General features: G+C 47.1%; 1 protein-coding gene across 5 annotated transcripts in view; it reads right to left on the bottom strand.

Annotated features, from left to right (window-relative positions):
* EPHB3 (EPH receptor B3) overlaps positions 1–18,441 on the bottom strand; it is a 52,345-nt gene extending 33,904 nt beyond the window's left edge. For 3 of the 5 annotated variants that reach the window (XM_066621951.1, XM_066621956.1, XM_066621952.1), the window contains exons 1-2: positions 18,382–18,438; positions 14,605–15,277 (exon numbers count right to left, since the gene is read on the bottom strand). In XM_066621951.1, the coding sequence (XP_066478048.1) occupies positions 14,605–15,277; positions 18,382–18,438 (730 nt within the window). Of the gene's footprint in view, positions 1–14,604; positions 15,278–18,381 lie in introns of all 5 variants that reach the window. The other 2 variants (XM_066621953.1, XM_066621955.1) reach the window with 1 other exon arrangement.
* Positions 18,442–18,710: the final 269 nt, after the last annotated feature.

Below are 18,710 nucleotides of genomic sequence, written 5' to 3'. Positions count from 1 at the left end.
TCAGCCACATCATTAGCACAGCTGGGACTCTTTGCATTCGTCTCTTCCAGCTCCTACAAAGATCTTTTTTTTTTTTTTTTTGGTTACAGTTCTCAATTATACAAGAATAAAAACTGGGATGTCTTCCCATTTAAGATCCCTGCCAGATTTCCAGCCAATGTTCCAGCATTCTAAACTGAAGCAATGTCTTTCTCAAACTCTCCATGCCATTTTTTCCCAGCACAGAGGAGCTGGGGGGGGGGGGGGAGAGAGACAGTAGAATCCTGGTGATAAATTAAAGTCATCACATCTCTTTGTCCAGCAGCCCTGCAATTCTGTTAAAGGCAGCAATCAGGTTTGCCTGGCAAAAGCTGCGCTTTATGAACCTAGCCCTCTCGTCTCCATCCTTCTTCCCTAAATGCTAGCAGATGGCACGGAGCTGCAGCCACAGCGCCTGAGCTATGGGTGAGGTGGCACCTCTCCTTTGAAGCGGCTATTTTTTTCCCCCCAAGGTGTTGTTGATTTGTGAGGCGTTATCCTGGGGGTTAAAGAGTCTAATTCAGCCCCGTTGTGTGTGTGTGTGTGTGTGTGTGTGTGTGTGTGTGTGTGTGTGTGTGTGTGTTTAAAAAAAAAAAGAGAGGAGGAGAATGAAGGCGGAAGGACTCAAGGAGTAAGACAGCTGCTGAGGCTAGAGAACTGAATTAAAGTTGAGAAGGTGATCGATTGGCATATTCAGCAAATGCCCCACTGCTTGACTAAAACCAAAGCAACTCAAAATTCACTTCGCAGCATGCCAGCTCTGAACTGCGGATTGCATTGCTCAAGCCGCCTTTCCAAGGCCAACGGTTGCATACATCTCGCTGCCCGCTCCTTCTGTGGTCCTCCTGCCCCAGAACCCCGTCCTCTCCCTATGTATATTTGGGAAGGGTTTAATTTGAAGCAGGCCTCACCAAGGATGAGAACAGGTTCAATGCCAGCCTCAGCGGAGGCGAAATTAAAAACAGGAGGCCCTCTGAGCATGTAATTTCTAACCCTCATGAAATGTCAGAGGCCACAAGTTTCTCTTTTGGGGCAGAAAATGCAGTGGGTTACAAATGGGTCACAAGAAGAAAATGACACGTTATTTCAATGATTCACAAATGATTGAATTGAATATGATTCACAGAAGGTTGGGGAGCAGGGGGCTGAACAGCCCCACTGCCTCACATTTTTGAGGCAGAGAAATTCACCAGCCCTATTTGCCTTGCAGCTGATATTTTATTTTTCCCAGAACGTCCCCCCAACAACAACGCTGTATCATGAAAAATGCCAAATCCTTCCCCCCACCCCAAATTTCTGGCCTGCAAAGCAGGTGATGGGGAACATTTTGAGTCATTTCTATCACTTAAAAAAAACCAAAACAAAAAACTGAAAGGGTATCAACTGTTCAGGCAGCAATTTCATTCTGTAGCTATCCAATGTTAAGTTTGGGCAGACCAGATTCCCAGCCCTCATTTTAGCTCAGCCACCTTGCAGATGGAAACGTCTCTGGCAGCCATGATGTGAACCAGAAATGGAACAGAAAGCACCTCAAAGACAAGGATCTTCCTCAAGTGGGGGTTTGCCACCATCACCATGATGCCAAGTGTGCTAATTCAGCCCACTTGGAACATCAATCAGTACTGCATCTGTTACAGTCCTGCAATTACAGGACCCCCCCCCCCCCCCAATCTATAACAGTTCAGGACTCCCACTGGGTTGAGATTCATCCCTAGGAAGTAACTAGCAGACACCTCCTAAGCCAGAAGAATAGGGTTTGCAAAGAAAAGTAAAGAAGGAATTTAGAATTGAGGCAATTTCTCTGAATTATTCAGTGGACACTGAAAGCATATCAACACTACAGGCTGGAGCTGGTTTAGTAGAACTGTAATTCCCTACTTCTAATGAATCTTGGGACCTGTAACTCTGAAAGGAGGCCAGTGATTTCTAAAAGGAAATCCTTCCCCCCTTCATCCCCTGAAAAGCAGAGGGTGCTGAGTGAACAATGGAGAATAAATTACTTCATTATCGTGTTGCCTTTAGTATCTACCCACAGGGGACACAAACTAGATGGAGTATTGGTTTGATGGCCATACACAGCTCAGCTTGGCAGCTTTATCTGCTTGTCTGCCTATTTCCAGGGATCTTCTGTGTGAGGGTCAAGGGTCATTTTCAACAAGCTCCATTAATAGACCATTTTGAAGAACAGGACTGTGAATGCGTATACCCGGTTAAACAAAAAATATGAATTTTTTAAAATAAGGATAAAGAAAGGGGGGGTGAGTTGCAGAGATCACACTCCTTCACTCAAGCAAAGGCCAGCCAACTTAAAAGATCTTGCACAGGTTCAAAGAGTCACCAAAGCAGGATTCAGATGGATAAGGTATTTCATAAGATACCCCATCTGAGTCACTGGTTTCTGGGCAGTCACACACACACCTAGAAAGAAACACAACTAGAGTTAGGTTCTCTTCCTGTCTTGAGCTCACAACCCAACATGGGCTTTCTTAAAAATGGCCTTTTACCCCACTCTTCTTCCAAGGAGCTCAGGGTGATCTAAATACCCCTCTCCTTGTTCTAGCCCAGGGGTGCCCAAACCCCGGCCCTGGGGCCACTTGCAGCCCTCGAGGCCTCTCAATGTGGCCCTCAGGGAGCCCACAGTCTCCAATGAGCCTCTGGCCCTCCTGAGATTTGTTGGAGCCCGCTCTGGCCCGATGCAACTGATCTCAGCATGAGGGTGACTGTTTGACCTCTTGCGTAAGCTGTGGGATGAGGGCTTCCTCCACTACTTGCTGTTTCACATCTGTGATGCAGCAGTGGCAGCGAAGGAAAGGCCAGCCTTGCTTTGTGCAAGGCCTTTTATAGGCCTTGAGCTATTGCAAGACCATCATTCATTCAAATAAGTTCCACCTCTAGTGTATTAATTTATGTAAACTTATGTAAATTTATTCAAATTTTAAATGTAAATTAATTCTTTTTTTTCCCCAGCCCCCCGACACAGTGTCAGAGAGCTGATGTGGCCCTCCTGCCAAAAACTTTGGACACCCCTGTTCTAGCCTCACAGCAACTCAAGTTGAAAGAGAGTGATGGACCTAATGTCATTCCATGAGCTTCAGGATTGAGCAGGGATTTGAACTTGGGTCTCCTAGGACCTAGTCTGTCCCAGGGCACAGACAAAGGGTGCATGGTCCAAAGAGTTTCCACATTCAGACATTGTGGTTCCAACAGCAATTTCAGATCTGTGCACACATATTCTCTCTCTCTCTCCCCCCCCCTTTACCTGTTCAACATCTCTGGCTCTTCGACCTTCCTCCTCCCTCTGACTCTTCTCCTTTCTTGAGCTTAACAGACACCCCTTATCCAAGAGCACTGAGCTCAGTCCCTTCCCCCAACAGTGGACAAATCCCTCCATTTGAGTATCTAGGCCTTAGACAGTTTGTCCTGATTACAGTTCCCTGTGCCACATCACCACTCAAAATCTGTCCTTTGCCTGCCCCCACCCCCTTTTAAAAAAGTATTTTAAAATATATGTTTTCAGTCTTGCTTTCACTGGATAATTTGTGTGCAGGCATGATCATTGATTAGTATTTTCCTTCTCTCCTAATCCCTCATGGCTCTTCTATCTCCCCCAGGCTTTAGAACAAAACAAAAACTTTAATCCTCAACTCTCTGATTCCTGTAGTCTTATCTTCCTTTCTTGTGTAATTTTAGTTGCAAGTCTGCAAACAGAGCCACTGTCGTCTTCTAGCTAATGCTCAGAACTTGGATTTTATTTGGGTGCTTATATATTACCTTAATTATTGAGCTATAAATGGTCATTACAATCATCTGCAGATGACCAGGTAGCCAAGTTCTTGTAAACTGCAAAAGCGCCGATTACAGTGATTACCTCCCCCCTCCATCCGTGGATCCCGCATCCGTGGATTTGACTCATTGTAGATACCATGGGTACCGGGGAAAGTTGGTTTGTTCAACAAACCAGACATGGCCGTGGATCCATGTATCTACAGATTCCTGGAACAGATCCCGGCAGATAAAAAGAGTGGACTATATCTCCTCTTGTTTTGGCAATCACGTGAATTTATGAAGCTTCCTTATACCTAAAATGATTAGTCCATCCAGCCCAATATAGTCTATTCTGACCAACATCAGCTTTCCAGGACCTTTCCCTGTTCTGCTGCTTAAGGTCCCTTTGACTGGAGATGCCAAAAATTTAATCTGAGACTTGGAGTCCACAAAGCATTTTATCTACCAGTGAGTTGTGGCTCTTCTCTACTTTTGCATTCAGACCCAGTAAACAATGCTAAACTAGGTGAATTTCATTAAATTTAAAGCTCCGATATCCTGCACTTGATGGTCTGGAAAGCACTATTAACTGGCTCAGTGAGCTCACCAGCCCAGCTTCCAGTCTGAGGACTGCTGATGACTATGGCAGCCACTCAGAAGCATTCAGAGCAGCTACTGTATGTTGTGAAACTGACAGCATCCCTAGTGAAACTGACAGCTACAACATTGGAGACATTCCAATACCTAGAAAATTATAGTATCTTGCAGACCAGAAATGCTAAACATCACAACTTTAACTGTACAGTGTGGCCCATCCTGCCCAAGGTTGTTTACACTGACTCACAGAATCTCAGATCATATCCATATACCATAAGGTACATTACTACATGGCTGGAGAGACAGGGTAGGAAAACAAAATGGCATTTCCTTGCAAGCCTAAGTTATAATTAGTACAGCTTCCTATCATACCTCATAGCAGAGATATGCATCATAAGTCTATTAGCACTTATGCATTCACAAATATATTTCCATAAACAACCTTTCATACATTAAATATTGAATCAGACTGAAGGACCATCTTGTATAACATTCTGTTTCCCATTGTGGTCCACCCAAGAACATGCTAAGGGTAGGAGGGGGGTCCAAACCAAATGCACACCTTAAGGGGGTGGCAGTGTGCCTGTCCCTTCAAATGCCACGTAGACCTAGCCTTTCCCAGGCGATCTTGCAACAGGGGCCATGTCTACCCATGGCTTCAAGCAGCCAAGGGTGGAGCGGTGGGATCACTTTGCCCCGGGTACCAGTGGTGCAAGTTATACCATTTGGTCCACTAGCTGCCACTGGAAGCCCTCAAGCAGCAGATAAGGCATGCCATTGCTCCCCTGAAAATCGTATTCAGAGGCATTCTACCACTGTATCTGGAGGTAGCACATAGGCATCATGACTGGTAGCCATTGGTAGACCTATCTTTCATGAATTCGTCTATTTCTCATTTAAAACCATCCAAGCTAGTGGCAATGAATTCCACAGGCTAACTAAGTGCTGCATGTAGAAGGTACTCCTTTTGTATATCCTAAATCTACTTCATTGAATGACCTCTGGTTCCAGTACTGGGAGATAGGGAAAGAACTTCTCTCTAAAACATACATAAAATTATGTCTCACTCTTACCCTCCTTAATCACAGACCTCCTTGTCAGCTAATTTATTTTTATTTTTTGCCAGGGCTTGTGGTCCTGTATGCATGCATGCCTGGTCAACTTAAAGAAGTTGATAGCACCTAGCTTGGCAGTTTTCAAACTGTGTGCCAGGTCACACTACTGTGCCGTGAAAGTGCTAATGGACTATGAGAATTGAATTTAAAAATTTAAAACTGATAGCATCTGTAAAACTGACAGTAAGAATTTAAAAAAAGACTGTAAAAATTAAAATAGTTAAACGTCTCTCCGAGGAGGAAGCCTGCTGTCTCCCTGCAAGAGAGATAAATAGGAAATTCCAGGTGACACCACAAGCAAGCTGCCGTAGCTCAGTGGCAAAGCGCCTCTTTTACATGCAGAAAGTACCAGTTCAATCTTGTCAATCTGGGGGTGACCCTTCTCTGAAATCCTGGAGAGAATCTGGCAGAAGAGAAGACAATACCAATGGCCTGACTCAGTGAAAGGCAAATTCCTATGCCCAATACAGTCAATACAATCAGTTCAAGAAATATGCTCTACAGCAAATCCCTTTTAGTACGAAGAGTGAAATACCACAGCTAAGGGGACATTTTTGGAAATGCTGACTGAGCTATTACATTCGCTTCCTCCCTGGGAGAGGTTTCCCTCCAAAGGCTTCAAAATGTCAGTGTATTTCTGAGTATCACACAGTGCTGAGTGTGAGCCCTGTGGTTAAAAACGGGGAACCCAGTGAGGCAAAGGCACTCTGGAAAACCACTTCCGGTTTCATTTGCGATAAAAGATCCATTGACAGCCAAAGCCAGGGAGCCCACTGAGTGAAAGGTGTATAATCAGGACATTTAACTTCCTTGGCACGGACATAATTTACTTAACATTTAGGTGGCACAAAGGAATAATAAAACAAACAAAAAACCCACACAATTTGGCAATGCCAGTATGAAATCCTTATACCAACAGTAATGAGGCGGCAACCCTTGTAGAGAAACCAGGAGCGTTCTCAAAAATATACATCAAGTTCAACTGGTCTGTCTTATGCCACATCCATGAGAAACAAAGGCAAAGAAGAATCAAGCAGGCAGAGCAGGTGACTGACATAGTCTGTAAATATACACACCAATTCTCCTAAGTCATGCATAAAGGACTGTGCAAGCGCCTAGGGTTTCACTTGTATAGAGAAGACAACGCATAAGAAGCCCTACAGCCTCTTGTGCAAGACTGCTAAATGCACGGACATGGCTTTTGGTGCTGGACAGGTGAGAGCGCCTTCAGTCTCCTGCATACGAGTAAAAATGGTTAAACTTTGCCTTGATTGGAATCAGAGAGGGGGAAGGGGATCTTCCTGGATCTGCACCCCAGTGGCATAGTTGGGGGGGTGCAAAGCACTACGTTTTGCAGGGAGCCTCAGCATGGCGTGCAAGCAGCCTCTCCTTCAGAGTCATTCCAGGAAGTGGGAGCGAAACGGAGTCGAACACAGGCAGAGGAATGTCCTTGGCTGCAATCTTATGCACATTTACTGGAAATCACACAGAATGTGGCTTACTTCTGAATATATGCATGTGGCAAAGTGCCCGAAAGAAGGACCAGAAAGCCAAAATGTGTAGAATCCTTTCTATGGACTTCAAGTTAACTTAGGGATGAGGGTTACACATCTTCCAACTACTAGGTAATGCTGCCAGTTTGGTTTTTCTTGACTTCTTGATCTAGTACTTCTTCAGTTTTACCAATATAAAAGGACTTAAAGAATGTTAAAGAAAAAGAACACACTCAGAGGGACGGGGTGGGAGGGTTACAGAAGTGCCATCCTGAAGAATCTAGATCTTTGCAGGTACTGAGTACCCCCTCCTCCTCTTCCTCTGATGGGGATGCCTCTGTGGATTCTCTCCCCCAACAAAGAAAAGAGCACCACAACCCCCAGAAGGAAGCCTGTGTGCTAATTAAATGAGCACTAAATGAGCCTCTAAAGGATGGGAGGCTAAAAATCACATCCTATGGAACCTTGATGGTAGCCCCTCTGTGCCCAAGTGGTTGTTTCAGAACAAGAGTGTCATTTTTCACTCACTGGCAGTGGGATTTCAAGCCACACATTGCAACGGTTCGGTACCCCAGCTCCAATCTCCCTTGGGTGAGGGGAAAAAAAAAAAAGGGATATCTTCAAAAGACCAGGAAGTTTAGAAAAGAAGTGGAGGGGACCCTGTTGTAAATTCATTGAAGCTGCAATTTGGTTTTATTGTTATTTATTACCAAGGCACAAAGAGGTCTCAGAACTGTTAGGAAAGGAGGTGGCAGGGAAAGAGGAAAAACCTCACGGAAGCTGCAAACACACCTGGGGCTGGCAGGAAAAGTTGGAGAAGGGGCTCTTCACACATTTCATAAGGGCAAGGAGAGGGGCTGCAGCTCTGCAGAGGAACACCTGCTTTGCATTCCAAAGGTCCCAGGTATAATCCCCCTTACCTACCCTGAGCCTGGGAAAGACCTCTCTGCCTGTAACGACAGAAAAGGACTGCAGCAGAGCAGCACCAACCAGCTATGTGGACTAACAGCAGCTCAACTAACCATCTGACTCCGTGTCAAGCAGGTTTATCTGCAAGAAGTTTTAAACATACATGCCAAAGCGTGAAACATGAATGAGACAACTCCATGTTTGCGTTTACTACTCACGTACTACTGATGCACCGAGACAGCCCACTGCAACTCCGTATAGCCCTACAACTCTATATAGCCAACTCTGTACAGTTACACAGTACGTATAGCCATACTGTATAGGCAGTGGCTTGAAAGCCGAGACACTGGAGCCTGCAGCAAGCAGAATGAGCTGCACTGTCCACCAAGCACAGGCTAGGAGACTTTGCACTGCCTGCCGACTGCAGGGACCCACGTTGCACCCCTCTAGGCCCTTCTGCTCCTGAAAAGAGTCTGGAGGCCTGAGCACAGACCACAGTAAATGATCCAGGTTAAGTCCCAGCTTCAGCCTCTAAAGGTCCTGGTTTCACTCTGGTAAACAATGACAGGGAGCCACAACCTTTATCTGTCAGGATCTTGGCCCACTCTGCTTTCCAACCTTCCTGCAGGTCCACCTCCTGCCTTTATTCCCCTTCTTCCTAACAGCACACAGCCCATCTTTCCCCAGAGCCTGGGTGCAGCTTTTCAAAGTCATATTTTGCATATCACCAACAGAAACTGTGGCATGTTCATCATCATCTCCCATCACACACCACCCATCTTGGGATTCAGGAATCCAAAAGCAGCCCTTCTCCAGTCCAGGGGATAAAGCCAGAGCAGCTGCTCTGAAAGAACAGCTTGCATGCTGTGGTGGCGTAGCTAGAGGGGATGTAAAGCACTAAGTTCTGCAGGGAGCCTCACTGCAACATGCAAGTGTCTCCTCACCCTCCTCTTTGGAGTCAGGCATTTGCCTGCATTTTTCTCCCCCCACCCGAAATGGGTCCAAAGGGGGGCCCACTTGCATGCTGCGGTGAGGCTTCCTGCAGAACTTCGTGCTTTGCACCCCCTCTAGCTATGCCACTGTGCCTCGAGCCAACACCACTCTAACCTGGAATGCACAGACAGCACATCTTGTGATGGCAAGATCACTGAATGCTTCCTGAGCTTGCAAAGCATGACGCGTGTACTGTCTTGAGGTTGACCTTACAACAACCCTGCAAGGTAAGCAAGTATTATCATCCCCACAGGGCAGCTGAGAAGCCGAGGCTGACTGATCAAGAGCAACTTGCCTAAGAGGCAAGATTTGAACCGGGGAGTCCTGATCTGCTGCTCATTCTTTGCCACACCAGTTTCAATGCTGACGCTGTTATGGGCAGAACTCTAAAACTGCTGACATCAGGAGGCACCTTCCGCTCACCGCTTGCTCAGATGTGGCAACTGAAACCTGAAGCAGGCACTCCACAGTATCACAGCTTGGGGTATTTTATCCTGAACTCACAGAAACCCTGCATCTACCTGCCTCCATCCCTCGACTCTGGGACAACAACATCATTAAAGCAAACAAGCCTGTCAGTGGCCCATTTTGTCTAGTTACCTCTGGCTACCAAGCTCAAAAAACACACTGCCTTCCCTGGGCCCTCCCGCTTGCGTTTGTTTAGCCTGTGGATGTGCCACAAACAGAGAGATTGCCTGGCATCTGGGTTGGAGCTAAGATCAGGGAGGATTCAGGTTCTTAAGGGTGAGCCCAAAGTTCTTCCACAGAAACTTCCGGCCTGAGTTTGGGAAGGTTGAGAAACCCAACCGACCTGTTTTGTGACAGCTCTGCTCAGCCACTATTTCTCCCCCCCCCCCATAAGCCCCTGAATTATGCTACAATACACATTGTGTTGTTCCAGAGTTTTGGGGTGGGGAGAACAGCAGGCACCTGCCACCATCAGAAGCGCCACTGCAAGGCTCCTGTTCTCCCTCCCCTCAGAGTAACGGATATACCCCACAGTCAGGCTTGCAAGTCATGATTTTACACACAAGCTTTTTAGGGGAAGGCTTTGACACTGCATTGCCAAAAGACAAGGCCATTTCTCTCCAAGAAGGGAAGGGCCAGGAGAGAGTCAGCTACTTTTCAAGTTTACCTCATGGGGTGTAGGAACATTTTCAAAGCCCCAGCACAGCTTACAGGAAACCTGGCTAACTTCAAGGCCCTGCAAATCCTTAAAATCTGTTTCCATTTACGGACATGAAGCCTCCACATGGACGATCTCCAGCTCTAAAGGCGCAAGGAGAGACACATGAACATTTACCTTAAAAAGTCTCCCACGCACAAGGTAGGCAAATGAAGATTTGTTTTGGCTCTGTGCCAAGAGCCTGCCTGGATGACAAAGCAGATCTCCCCACACCTGTCAAAATGAAGACTCCCAAACACCCTGTTCCCCCTGGGGGCGAGGGATAAGAATAGGCCCTCAGTTTGACTGTACTTGGACGCTAAGAGGCGACTAAACAGCCACTGGGTAGATGGGACTCATCAGCCTGGGAAGGCAGCTCATCTGAGAGAAGGAAAACTCTGATCCCAAACCTCCACTGCCTTGTGGCTACATCCAGTTATGGAAAAGGCTTCAGGACTCAGCCTCAAGGCAAAATCTGGAGCCGGAGTGCCTGAGGCAGTTCATGGCTGAACACAGTCACGTTCTGGCAGCTCCTGCGACGCTGCTGGAACCAACCGTATTGGCTTCTGCCTTTCCATTGGACCATTTCAGTGATGTGGAGAGGGGGGATTTGCTGCATGGGTAACAGTAGGTATGTTGGCAACCTTCAGTCTCGAAAGACTATGGTATAATCCTACAGCACCTGGTATTCCCAGGCGGTCTCCCATCCAAGTACTAACCAGGCCCGATCCTGCTTAGCTTCTGAGATCAGACAAGATCAGGCATCTGCAGGGTAACAGTCTATCCTCCAGATCTACTTTACCCAGGCTTCGCGCACTGGAGAGGACAGTGTTCCAGAACACTATTCAGAGCGCAATACCATAGTCTTCCGAGACTGAAGGATGCCAACAAGAAAAAACAGCCTGTGAGCAGCTACAAAACCCTCTCCTGCTTTTGTCCAACAAAATGGCTGAACGCAGGTTGGCAAGATGGCAGAATGCAAGGAGCTCAAGCAGTGCACCGTCTGGTCGATGTGCACCGTTCGCAACAAGTCACGTCACCTCATGCCACAGTGAGCTTGGAAATGGGAGAAAGACACACAAACCAGACACAGGAGTACAGAAGAAGAAGCTTTGAAAACTTGCTAATTCACAGAGCACAAGATTTTAAGGGCACAATCCTAACCAGGTCTACTCAGAAGTAAGTCCTATTTTGTTCAATGGGGCAGACTCTCAGGAAAGTGTGGTTAGGATTGCAGCCTAAGTGATGTTGCTAATTGGCCATTATTCTGCCTGTTCAACAGGTAAAACGGCATTAAATCGTGATATCTACCCAACCATTCCATGCCCACGGACCTAGCCTCTGCCTTCCAAATTGTACACAGACAGGAAGAAGAATGCATCAACAACTTCCAGAATTCACTGCTACAACATATGGAAGCTGAGATGGCTTTAAAGACTTAACAAACTCATGGGGGAATCAATGTATCAACAGTTGCAACCTCTGTGTACACAGATGCTTCATAACACTGCAAACCAGATTTGGGGTACACACAGCAAACAAGGCCAACGCCTCCATGCTCTGCTTGATCATGGTGGGAGAAAAATGAGACCATAGGTTCATTTTTTTAAAAAAAAAATTGCAGTTGTTTCTAACAAGGAAATTCTCTCACCTGAATAATTCTACACTCCAACACAAAATGACAACAGCTGGTAGAGATGCAAAATGAAACCCACTTGACCCCACGTTGCTTACACACGGGATCGCATCCTGCTAAGCTCCAGCTATTAGAAGCTGTCTTTCTAAAGACACAAAACCCTGCAGGCTCTGGAGGTAAAGCTTGGCAGTCACTAGTGCCAAGCACTCGCTAATTCTTGTCACTGCGGTCTACCCCCACGGGCATCCTTCTTCCTTTTTCTTTGCCAACGCAGATCTTTCAGATGGGTTTGTTTAGAAATCCTCGTTTGCTTACTCTTGACGGCTCAGAAGAGAGAGTCACAAGAAGGTAAGAACTATCCTAATGTATTTCATTCTGGGAGAAAGAAAAGTTCAACATGCGGAAGATATGAAGGCGAACTATACTGAGTCAGGATATTCATCCACCTCCTAGCCAAATGCTGGCAACTCTGATGGACAGCAGCTCCTGAGGGTGCAGGGCAGGCTTTAGGAATTGTGGGGCCCAACTCTGCAGGGTCCTCCCCCTACTGTAAGCCCCTCCACTTCCTGCAATGAGAGACAGCAGCCTAGGCCAGACGTGGTACCTGGATGTAGATTGGCGGTGATGTGCTGGCATAGTCGTGTCATGGCCAACTGCTTCCACAGTAGCCGATTGGAAGGAGGGGTGAATGGGAGGGCCCAATAAGAGCTCTGCTTGACATGCTGGCCTCTGCTTAGAGGTTCACCTCCTTGCCTAGTGCTGGCTGCGGGCAACGCACTCTCCACCACAGCACAGGCCTCCACCGGTGCGGTGCCTGATTGGGCCGAATCAGTCCAATTGAGCTAAAGGTGGCCCTATGAAGCTGGGTGGAGAAGCAGGAACTTGAACCTTCTGTCGGACAAACATTTGCTCCACCACTGAGCTACAGGCCACCCCACAGTTGCTACTATTGCAATCAAGCCGCTGTTAAACTATTAGTCTCTTACAAGCCTTCAAGGTTACAGCAGTAGGACTTTGGCATGAATGGCCAAGTAGTCAGTTCTCACCATAGTGGCAAGTCCACTTGGTAGCCTTGGGTGAGACACAGACCCAGGCATACAGGCATGGTTTGTGCTTCTTTAGCCTGCTCCGCAGCAAAGCTGAACATGAAATTTGCTGCCCCTCACTTGGTTCTGGAAAGGGTCTTGTGTATTTCACCAAGCTAGACACAGCAAGCCTGGGTATGATTGGTTTAAGCGAAGCCTACAGGACTTTTAAGGAAAGATTGCTCGATATTGAGCGTCAAGAGCTACTCTGTGCAGCTAACACCATTTGCTCCCCTCTCCATCTGCACATCCCAGTCAGCTTTGGGAAACCGGCTTCTTTCCTTTATCATCTGCAGTGCCCACAGGCTCGCAGAGCATTCTCCCTTGCGAGATGCAATGCCTTTCCATCAGCTCTGCTAGCGGGCAGGTTTTGTGGCATTCCCTACTCAGAAAGAAGATGTACCTGTGACAGGAATTGTGTGGAGACATTACATCATATATTTTTTTACTGCCTACTCCATGATACTCTTCGTAAGATCTATCTGGCTCCACTGCTGAACAAAATGCAGGGCTGGGAGGATTCATTTAAATTACAAACTCTTCTTTCCATAGAGGAAACTGACTCTCTTGACAAGGTTGCCAACTTTGTTTCTGGGATTCTGGCAGGACGGAATTCTGGGTCTTCCGCTATATTATGGTGAATGGGGGGAGGGGGTATTGGATGATTACGAGTGTTTTATTTTATTGTGTGTGTGTTCTGAATGTTTAATGTTTGGTTGTTGTTTCTTATTTCCATTATCTGTGCCAATAAAGGTCTTATGTATGTATGTATTTCACCAAGCTTTGAAGCTTTTCTCACTTCTTCTGCCCACTCCCAAGCCCGCCACAACAAGCACCTGCCTCCCATGCCTTGAGCTCTCTGGGTTGCACACAGAGGAGAGAAGCGGCCAGTGCTGACCGCAAATTATGGCTAGCTGAAGTGCCACGCCAAATGTGAGCTGCTGCCTCCTCCCCCAGTTGGGTACAGATGCAATAAATAGGGGAATTTTCAACTTGAGCATTGGTGATGCCAAACAAGAAGAGGAATCCATTCATCACCTTTCCAAGGGCATGTGCTTTTGGTTTTCTCGTGCAGTTCAGCATAACATGAGAAATCCCCCTCTCCCCCACCAACTCTGGAGAGGGCAGGAGGAGGTCAGCAGGAAACAAGAGTTATGTGTTTTTACCCCCCCTCCAGATTTTCTGGGCCCCCCTCCCCCCCAAGTGCAAGATTCTCAAGGGCACCAAGCAGGACCTGAAGAAGAAACTCTGAAGTTCTACTCTGAATTCCTACAAGAGGCTTTCAGAAGAGCATGAGGAGAAGGGCCGGGTCAATGTGCTTGCAAGGGAGCCAAATGTATATTACAGATATAATAATAACTGGTTTGCAAGCTCAAAGCTGGTTGCAGTCAACGCTCGCTTGCTTCAAGCCATGTCCTGTTTCATAGCTCACTGCTCCTCCATGGGGCCTTTTCAGGGACAAGACCACAGGCCTCTTTTGATTCAGAATCAGTTGGATTTACACTTCAGGAGAAAACCTGCAGGTGCCAAAACAAGAGTTCCATGACCTGAATTTGAATCTGGGGCATCCTTCCAGCAAGTAGTTCCAGATGCTGACTTTGGCCATACAACAGTTTGAACTTGAGAGATCGCCTGGAAGGCTGTTACTTCTGTCCCATCAGCACCTTTGAGACAGACTGAGGGCTGCTTGGGAAAGTAGCCCTTCCCTTCCCTGCTGAGTCACCCCAGCTACTTCCATGTGTCTGAGGGTCGGGGAGGCTTAGCTTCCCTGGCAGTGTCTCCCTCTCCACAATGTCACAGAACTAACAGGACAGAGATTGCTGCCTACCTTGGCACTGGGTATCCTTCATGGCCGGCTCATATCCAGCTGCACAGGTACAAGCTCCAACTGGGACCATCCATTCCCCATCACCATTACAATAAAGTTTTAGGGGTACAGATACTTCCACCGCATTGGCGATGCAGGTCCCAGGAGCGATCACCAGGGAGGTGGGTTCGGCTCCCGTTAAGGTCTCAGGGAAGACAGCAAAGCCAGCGATGGTGCTGGAGCACTTCTTGTAGAAGGCACGGACTGAGATGAGAGACATGCAAGCCCCCAAGTCCTGGAAGGCCAGATAAAAGCCGTTCTTGGAAAGGGGCCCGAAGCTGCGCACTTTGGTGTTCATCCTGCCAGACTCCAGCTTGGAGAAACTCTCGTCGGGGGCAATTGTATCCACTTTGATGTAAGGATTCTCCATCCAGAAGGGGCTGGAAGCTGAGGCAGAGTCTGTATCTGATTCATAATAGAAGAGGTTGAAGGTCTCTTTGCAAGAGCCCGGAATGTTGGGGATGCTGTTACAGTCGCGCACTGTGAATTTCAGTTCCACGTACACACGCTGGATATCATGGCGTTGGATGAACTGGGTGCGCAGCCAATTGTTCTGGCTCGTTTCCCGCACGTTGCACACCTGGTATGTCCGGATGGGGTTCATGGCCTCGTCGTAGCCACTGACTTCTTCCCACTGAATAAAAAATTCATTCAACTGATTAATATTTACTGTACTGATTCATCTCTCACTTTTTTTGACAACCGTGCCACAAACTGTGTTGCAAAACAAGATATAGCAAGGTATAAACATACAGATGCAGAAATAACAATAAACACACACACTTAAAGTTCCTAAAACAAGAAGTTATAGAGTAAGTGGAAGCATGGAGAAAGTTAACTGTTGGAGGGGTGCAAACTGAATCAGAAAAGTCTGAAATCTCACTGATATTTTCCAAAGTGTAAGTGCTTCCACTGCAAGTTGAGAACATTCTGGGCTCCTGCCTTCCTCCTCCTGACATCTGAGGGTGGGGAGGTTTGATATGGTTTTGTTTTGCTGTTTGCTCAGGGTGCAGGGGGCTTCTTTTCCTTAAGTGGGGTTATCTGAGTAGTGGGTCTGGTCTTTCCAGGGAAGAATGTGTTTTCAGTATGGGGTGAAGGGAGAGAGTTGGCTCTGCTGTTGAGAGGATGACATTGTCAACATGGAGGTAGAGGCTGAGCTGGCTGTTCCGGGAGAAGGATGGTTAGTCCAAGACAGATTGTCCCCCTACCTCTGGTGCTCCTAGAAGTGCCCCCTCTAGTCTCAAGTTTCTACTTTTGAATGCCAGATCAGTTTAGAATAAAACTAGCCTGATCCAGGACCTAATTCTGGAACACAGAACTGGCCAGGTATATTATGGAGACCTGGCTGAATGAGCTGGGGGGGGGGGGCATTGGTCTCTCCTAGCCTCACCTGCCAGGTTTCTGGGTCCTGCGACAGCCATGGCTGCAGGGGCAGGTATATGGGGCTGCAGAATTCTATTGTGATACCACCCCCCCCTTGCCAGGTGCCTGGTTCAGCTGACAACCAGGTTTGAGCGACTCTGTGATGCTGAATGGGCAAGACAGAATGGGGATTCTGTTGATGTACAGACCACCTTACTGCCTGATCGTATCCCTGGGGGTGATCTCTGGGGTGACGTTGGAGAGCACCTGACTGTTGGTGTTGGGAACGTCAATAGCTGTGCCAAGACCCTAGTATAGGTTCAGCACAGGATTTTGTGGCTGCCATGGCAAACAAGGGTAATTCCAGCCCTGACACCTGTGGAGGGACATACAATGAACCTGGTGGTTACTGTTGGGCAAGTGGATGGTGATCTGAAGATGGAGATCAAAATCACTGTCATGGACTGACAACTTCCTAGTAAGGCTTAGGTGGATCACAGCCCCTTACTTCTACCAGGGGCAGGGGAAAAATTTGGATTTTTTGCCCCAGAAGCTGATAGAGCTAAAAGGGTCTCCTGAAGGCTCTGGGAGATTCTTCTGCTACAAGGACTGGTTACCTGATTAACCTCTAGAGTGATGAAACAAACATGGAGAGCTGTCTCTGCCTCACTGCAGAGCCAAAGTGGTTTCCTGGTTTTCTGAGGAGCTGTGGGCATGAAGCGGCTTGGAAGACATCTTAAGAGCTAATGGCAAAAGAACTCACGACTAGACATGGGACAGAAGTCTTGCTAGAGCCTCTTCTGCAGCAGTGATGGTAGCAAAGAGGCCTTTCTCTCTCCCCCCTCCCCCCCACCATTGTATCTGTGGAGAATCATCCTGTGGAATTTGCTGGAATCTTCTCTATCTGGTTCCACAGGGGGAGAGGAAGACAACTCAGCCACCCACTGTGATCAAATTCACAGATAAAAATCGCCTGCATCTGCCACAATTTTGACTCCACATTCTATTGTCCCTAAGATGCCTGTTTGTCCGTTATTTGGGATTCTTTTCAGCACACACAACCTGCGGATGTGGACAAGATGTTTGAGAGTGTGAGGCCTCCTGCCTGCCTTCTTGACCCTTTCAGAAGGTATTGATTGACTGCATGCCGTCAAGCAGATCCCCAACATAAGAACTGGAAAATGTTTCTTTTAAATGAAAGTTGTCAGAATGTTGAATTCTGCCCCGATACCACCTCTCCTGAACTCCCATGGGACATGCTCAGCCGTGCTGATACAGAATGAAGCCACTGGTCAACCTAGCCCTGCGCCATATGCTCTGACCAGTAGCAGCTCTCCAAGGTCTCATGTCAAAGTATTTTCCAATGCTGCCAAGATGCTTTGCTAAGAATTAACTTGGAGCATTTTGCTTGCAAAAGCCTGTGCTTCACAGAGTGAAGTACCCTCTCACAATTAATTATTATTAATAATAACCACTATGCATCACAGCTAAGGCAAAGACAGAAACTCACAAGTCTAGGAGAACCCAGAGGAAAAGTTAAACATTAAATCTGCCTGGGCCCCAATCAGCAAACTCAAGGTGACAAAATCAAATTCAAAAGTACAGTGAAGAACACAGGCAAACCTAGGCAATTACTCTCATTTTCACTTTTGTGGGCTTGAAAAGAATAAGCCCTCTTCCAATCAATTGTGATACATGCTGGGTAGAGAGGTGGAGGATGAGGAAGATATTATCTAAACAATCCAGCTGGCCACAGTTGTGCCACAGAGAACAAGGCCTTGCACGGAGAACTCTTGTTGTCGGGGGTGGGTGGGTAAAAAGGATAAAGTTTCGAGTGCTTGTGAAAGGCAGAGGATCACCTGAAAGAGTTTCTGCGCAAAGCACAGAAACAAGAGGGACAGCGTGGGGAAAAAGAAAGGCACTGCGTCAACTTACAATAGCCTTATCTGTGGGGTTGCAGTTCATAACATTACCAATGAATAATGCAATTCAATAATATTAGTACACAAGCACAAAGCGGGCAGCCTTGGGGACAAATTGGGTTGTCACGAGCTAGCAGTGACAGAGGACATAGAAGACCACCAACTTCCATTGCCATTTATTTGTAACTAGCAAAACGCCCAGAACAGTGGAGCTCAAGAACATGTGCATGCATGCTCAGTGTAGCTCTATGTGCTCTCCACACAAAGGTACATTACAGGCGGGCACACACCATGGAACCCCTGAAAAGTGTGGGCTGGGTTAGCTAGTGTAAGAATATAAGGTTGTGTCCTCTCTGCACAAATATCCCCAAGGCAGTGCTCTCATTTCCCGCATACGTCTGAATGGCAACCATTGGCCTAAAACAAAGAAAATACAATAAATGTGATGCCTTACTCCAGTTTCTGGATGAGCTGTCCAGGCCAACTCAGATGTCACCCACTTCGTATCCATCAGTGTTTCTAAACGGTGGGAAAGAGAGAGGAGAAAAAAACAAAAACAATGTCAAGACTACTGCACAGTACACACTGGAAAACACAATATTCAATTCTGGAAGGGAAAAAAGCACCCACAGCATCAGTTTGCACTGAAACCCGTGCCTTCTAGTCTGGAAGGGGGGAGGAAGGCAGATGGGACTCTGCATGACTGGGAATTCACATGGAGGCTGATGGATGTGGTTTATGGATACGGAAAGACCAACTGTGGTGATTCAGCAGTCAGAAGGG

This window comes from Tiliqua scincoides, chromosome 3, assembly GCF_035046505.1.
Source record: "Tiliqua scincoides isolate rTilSci1 chromosome 3, rTilSci1.hap2, whole genome shotgun sequence".
Lineage (NCBI taxonomy): Eukaryota > Metazoa > Chordata > Lepidosauria > Squamata > Scincidae > Tiliqua > Tiliqua scincoides.
The sequence above is the reverse complement of the archived record's forward strand: the minus strand, read 5'-3'. Positions and strand labels throughout refer to the sequence as shown.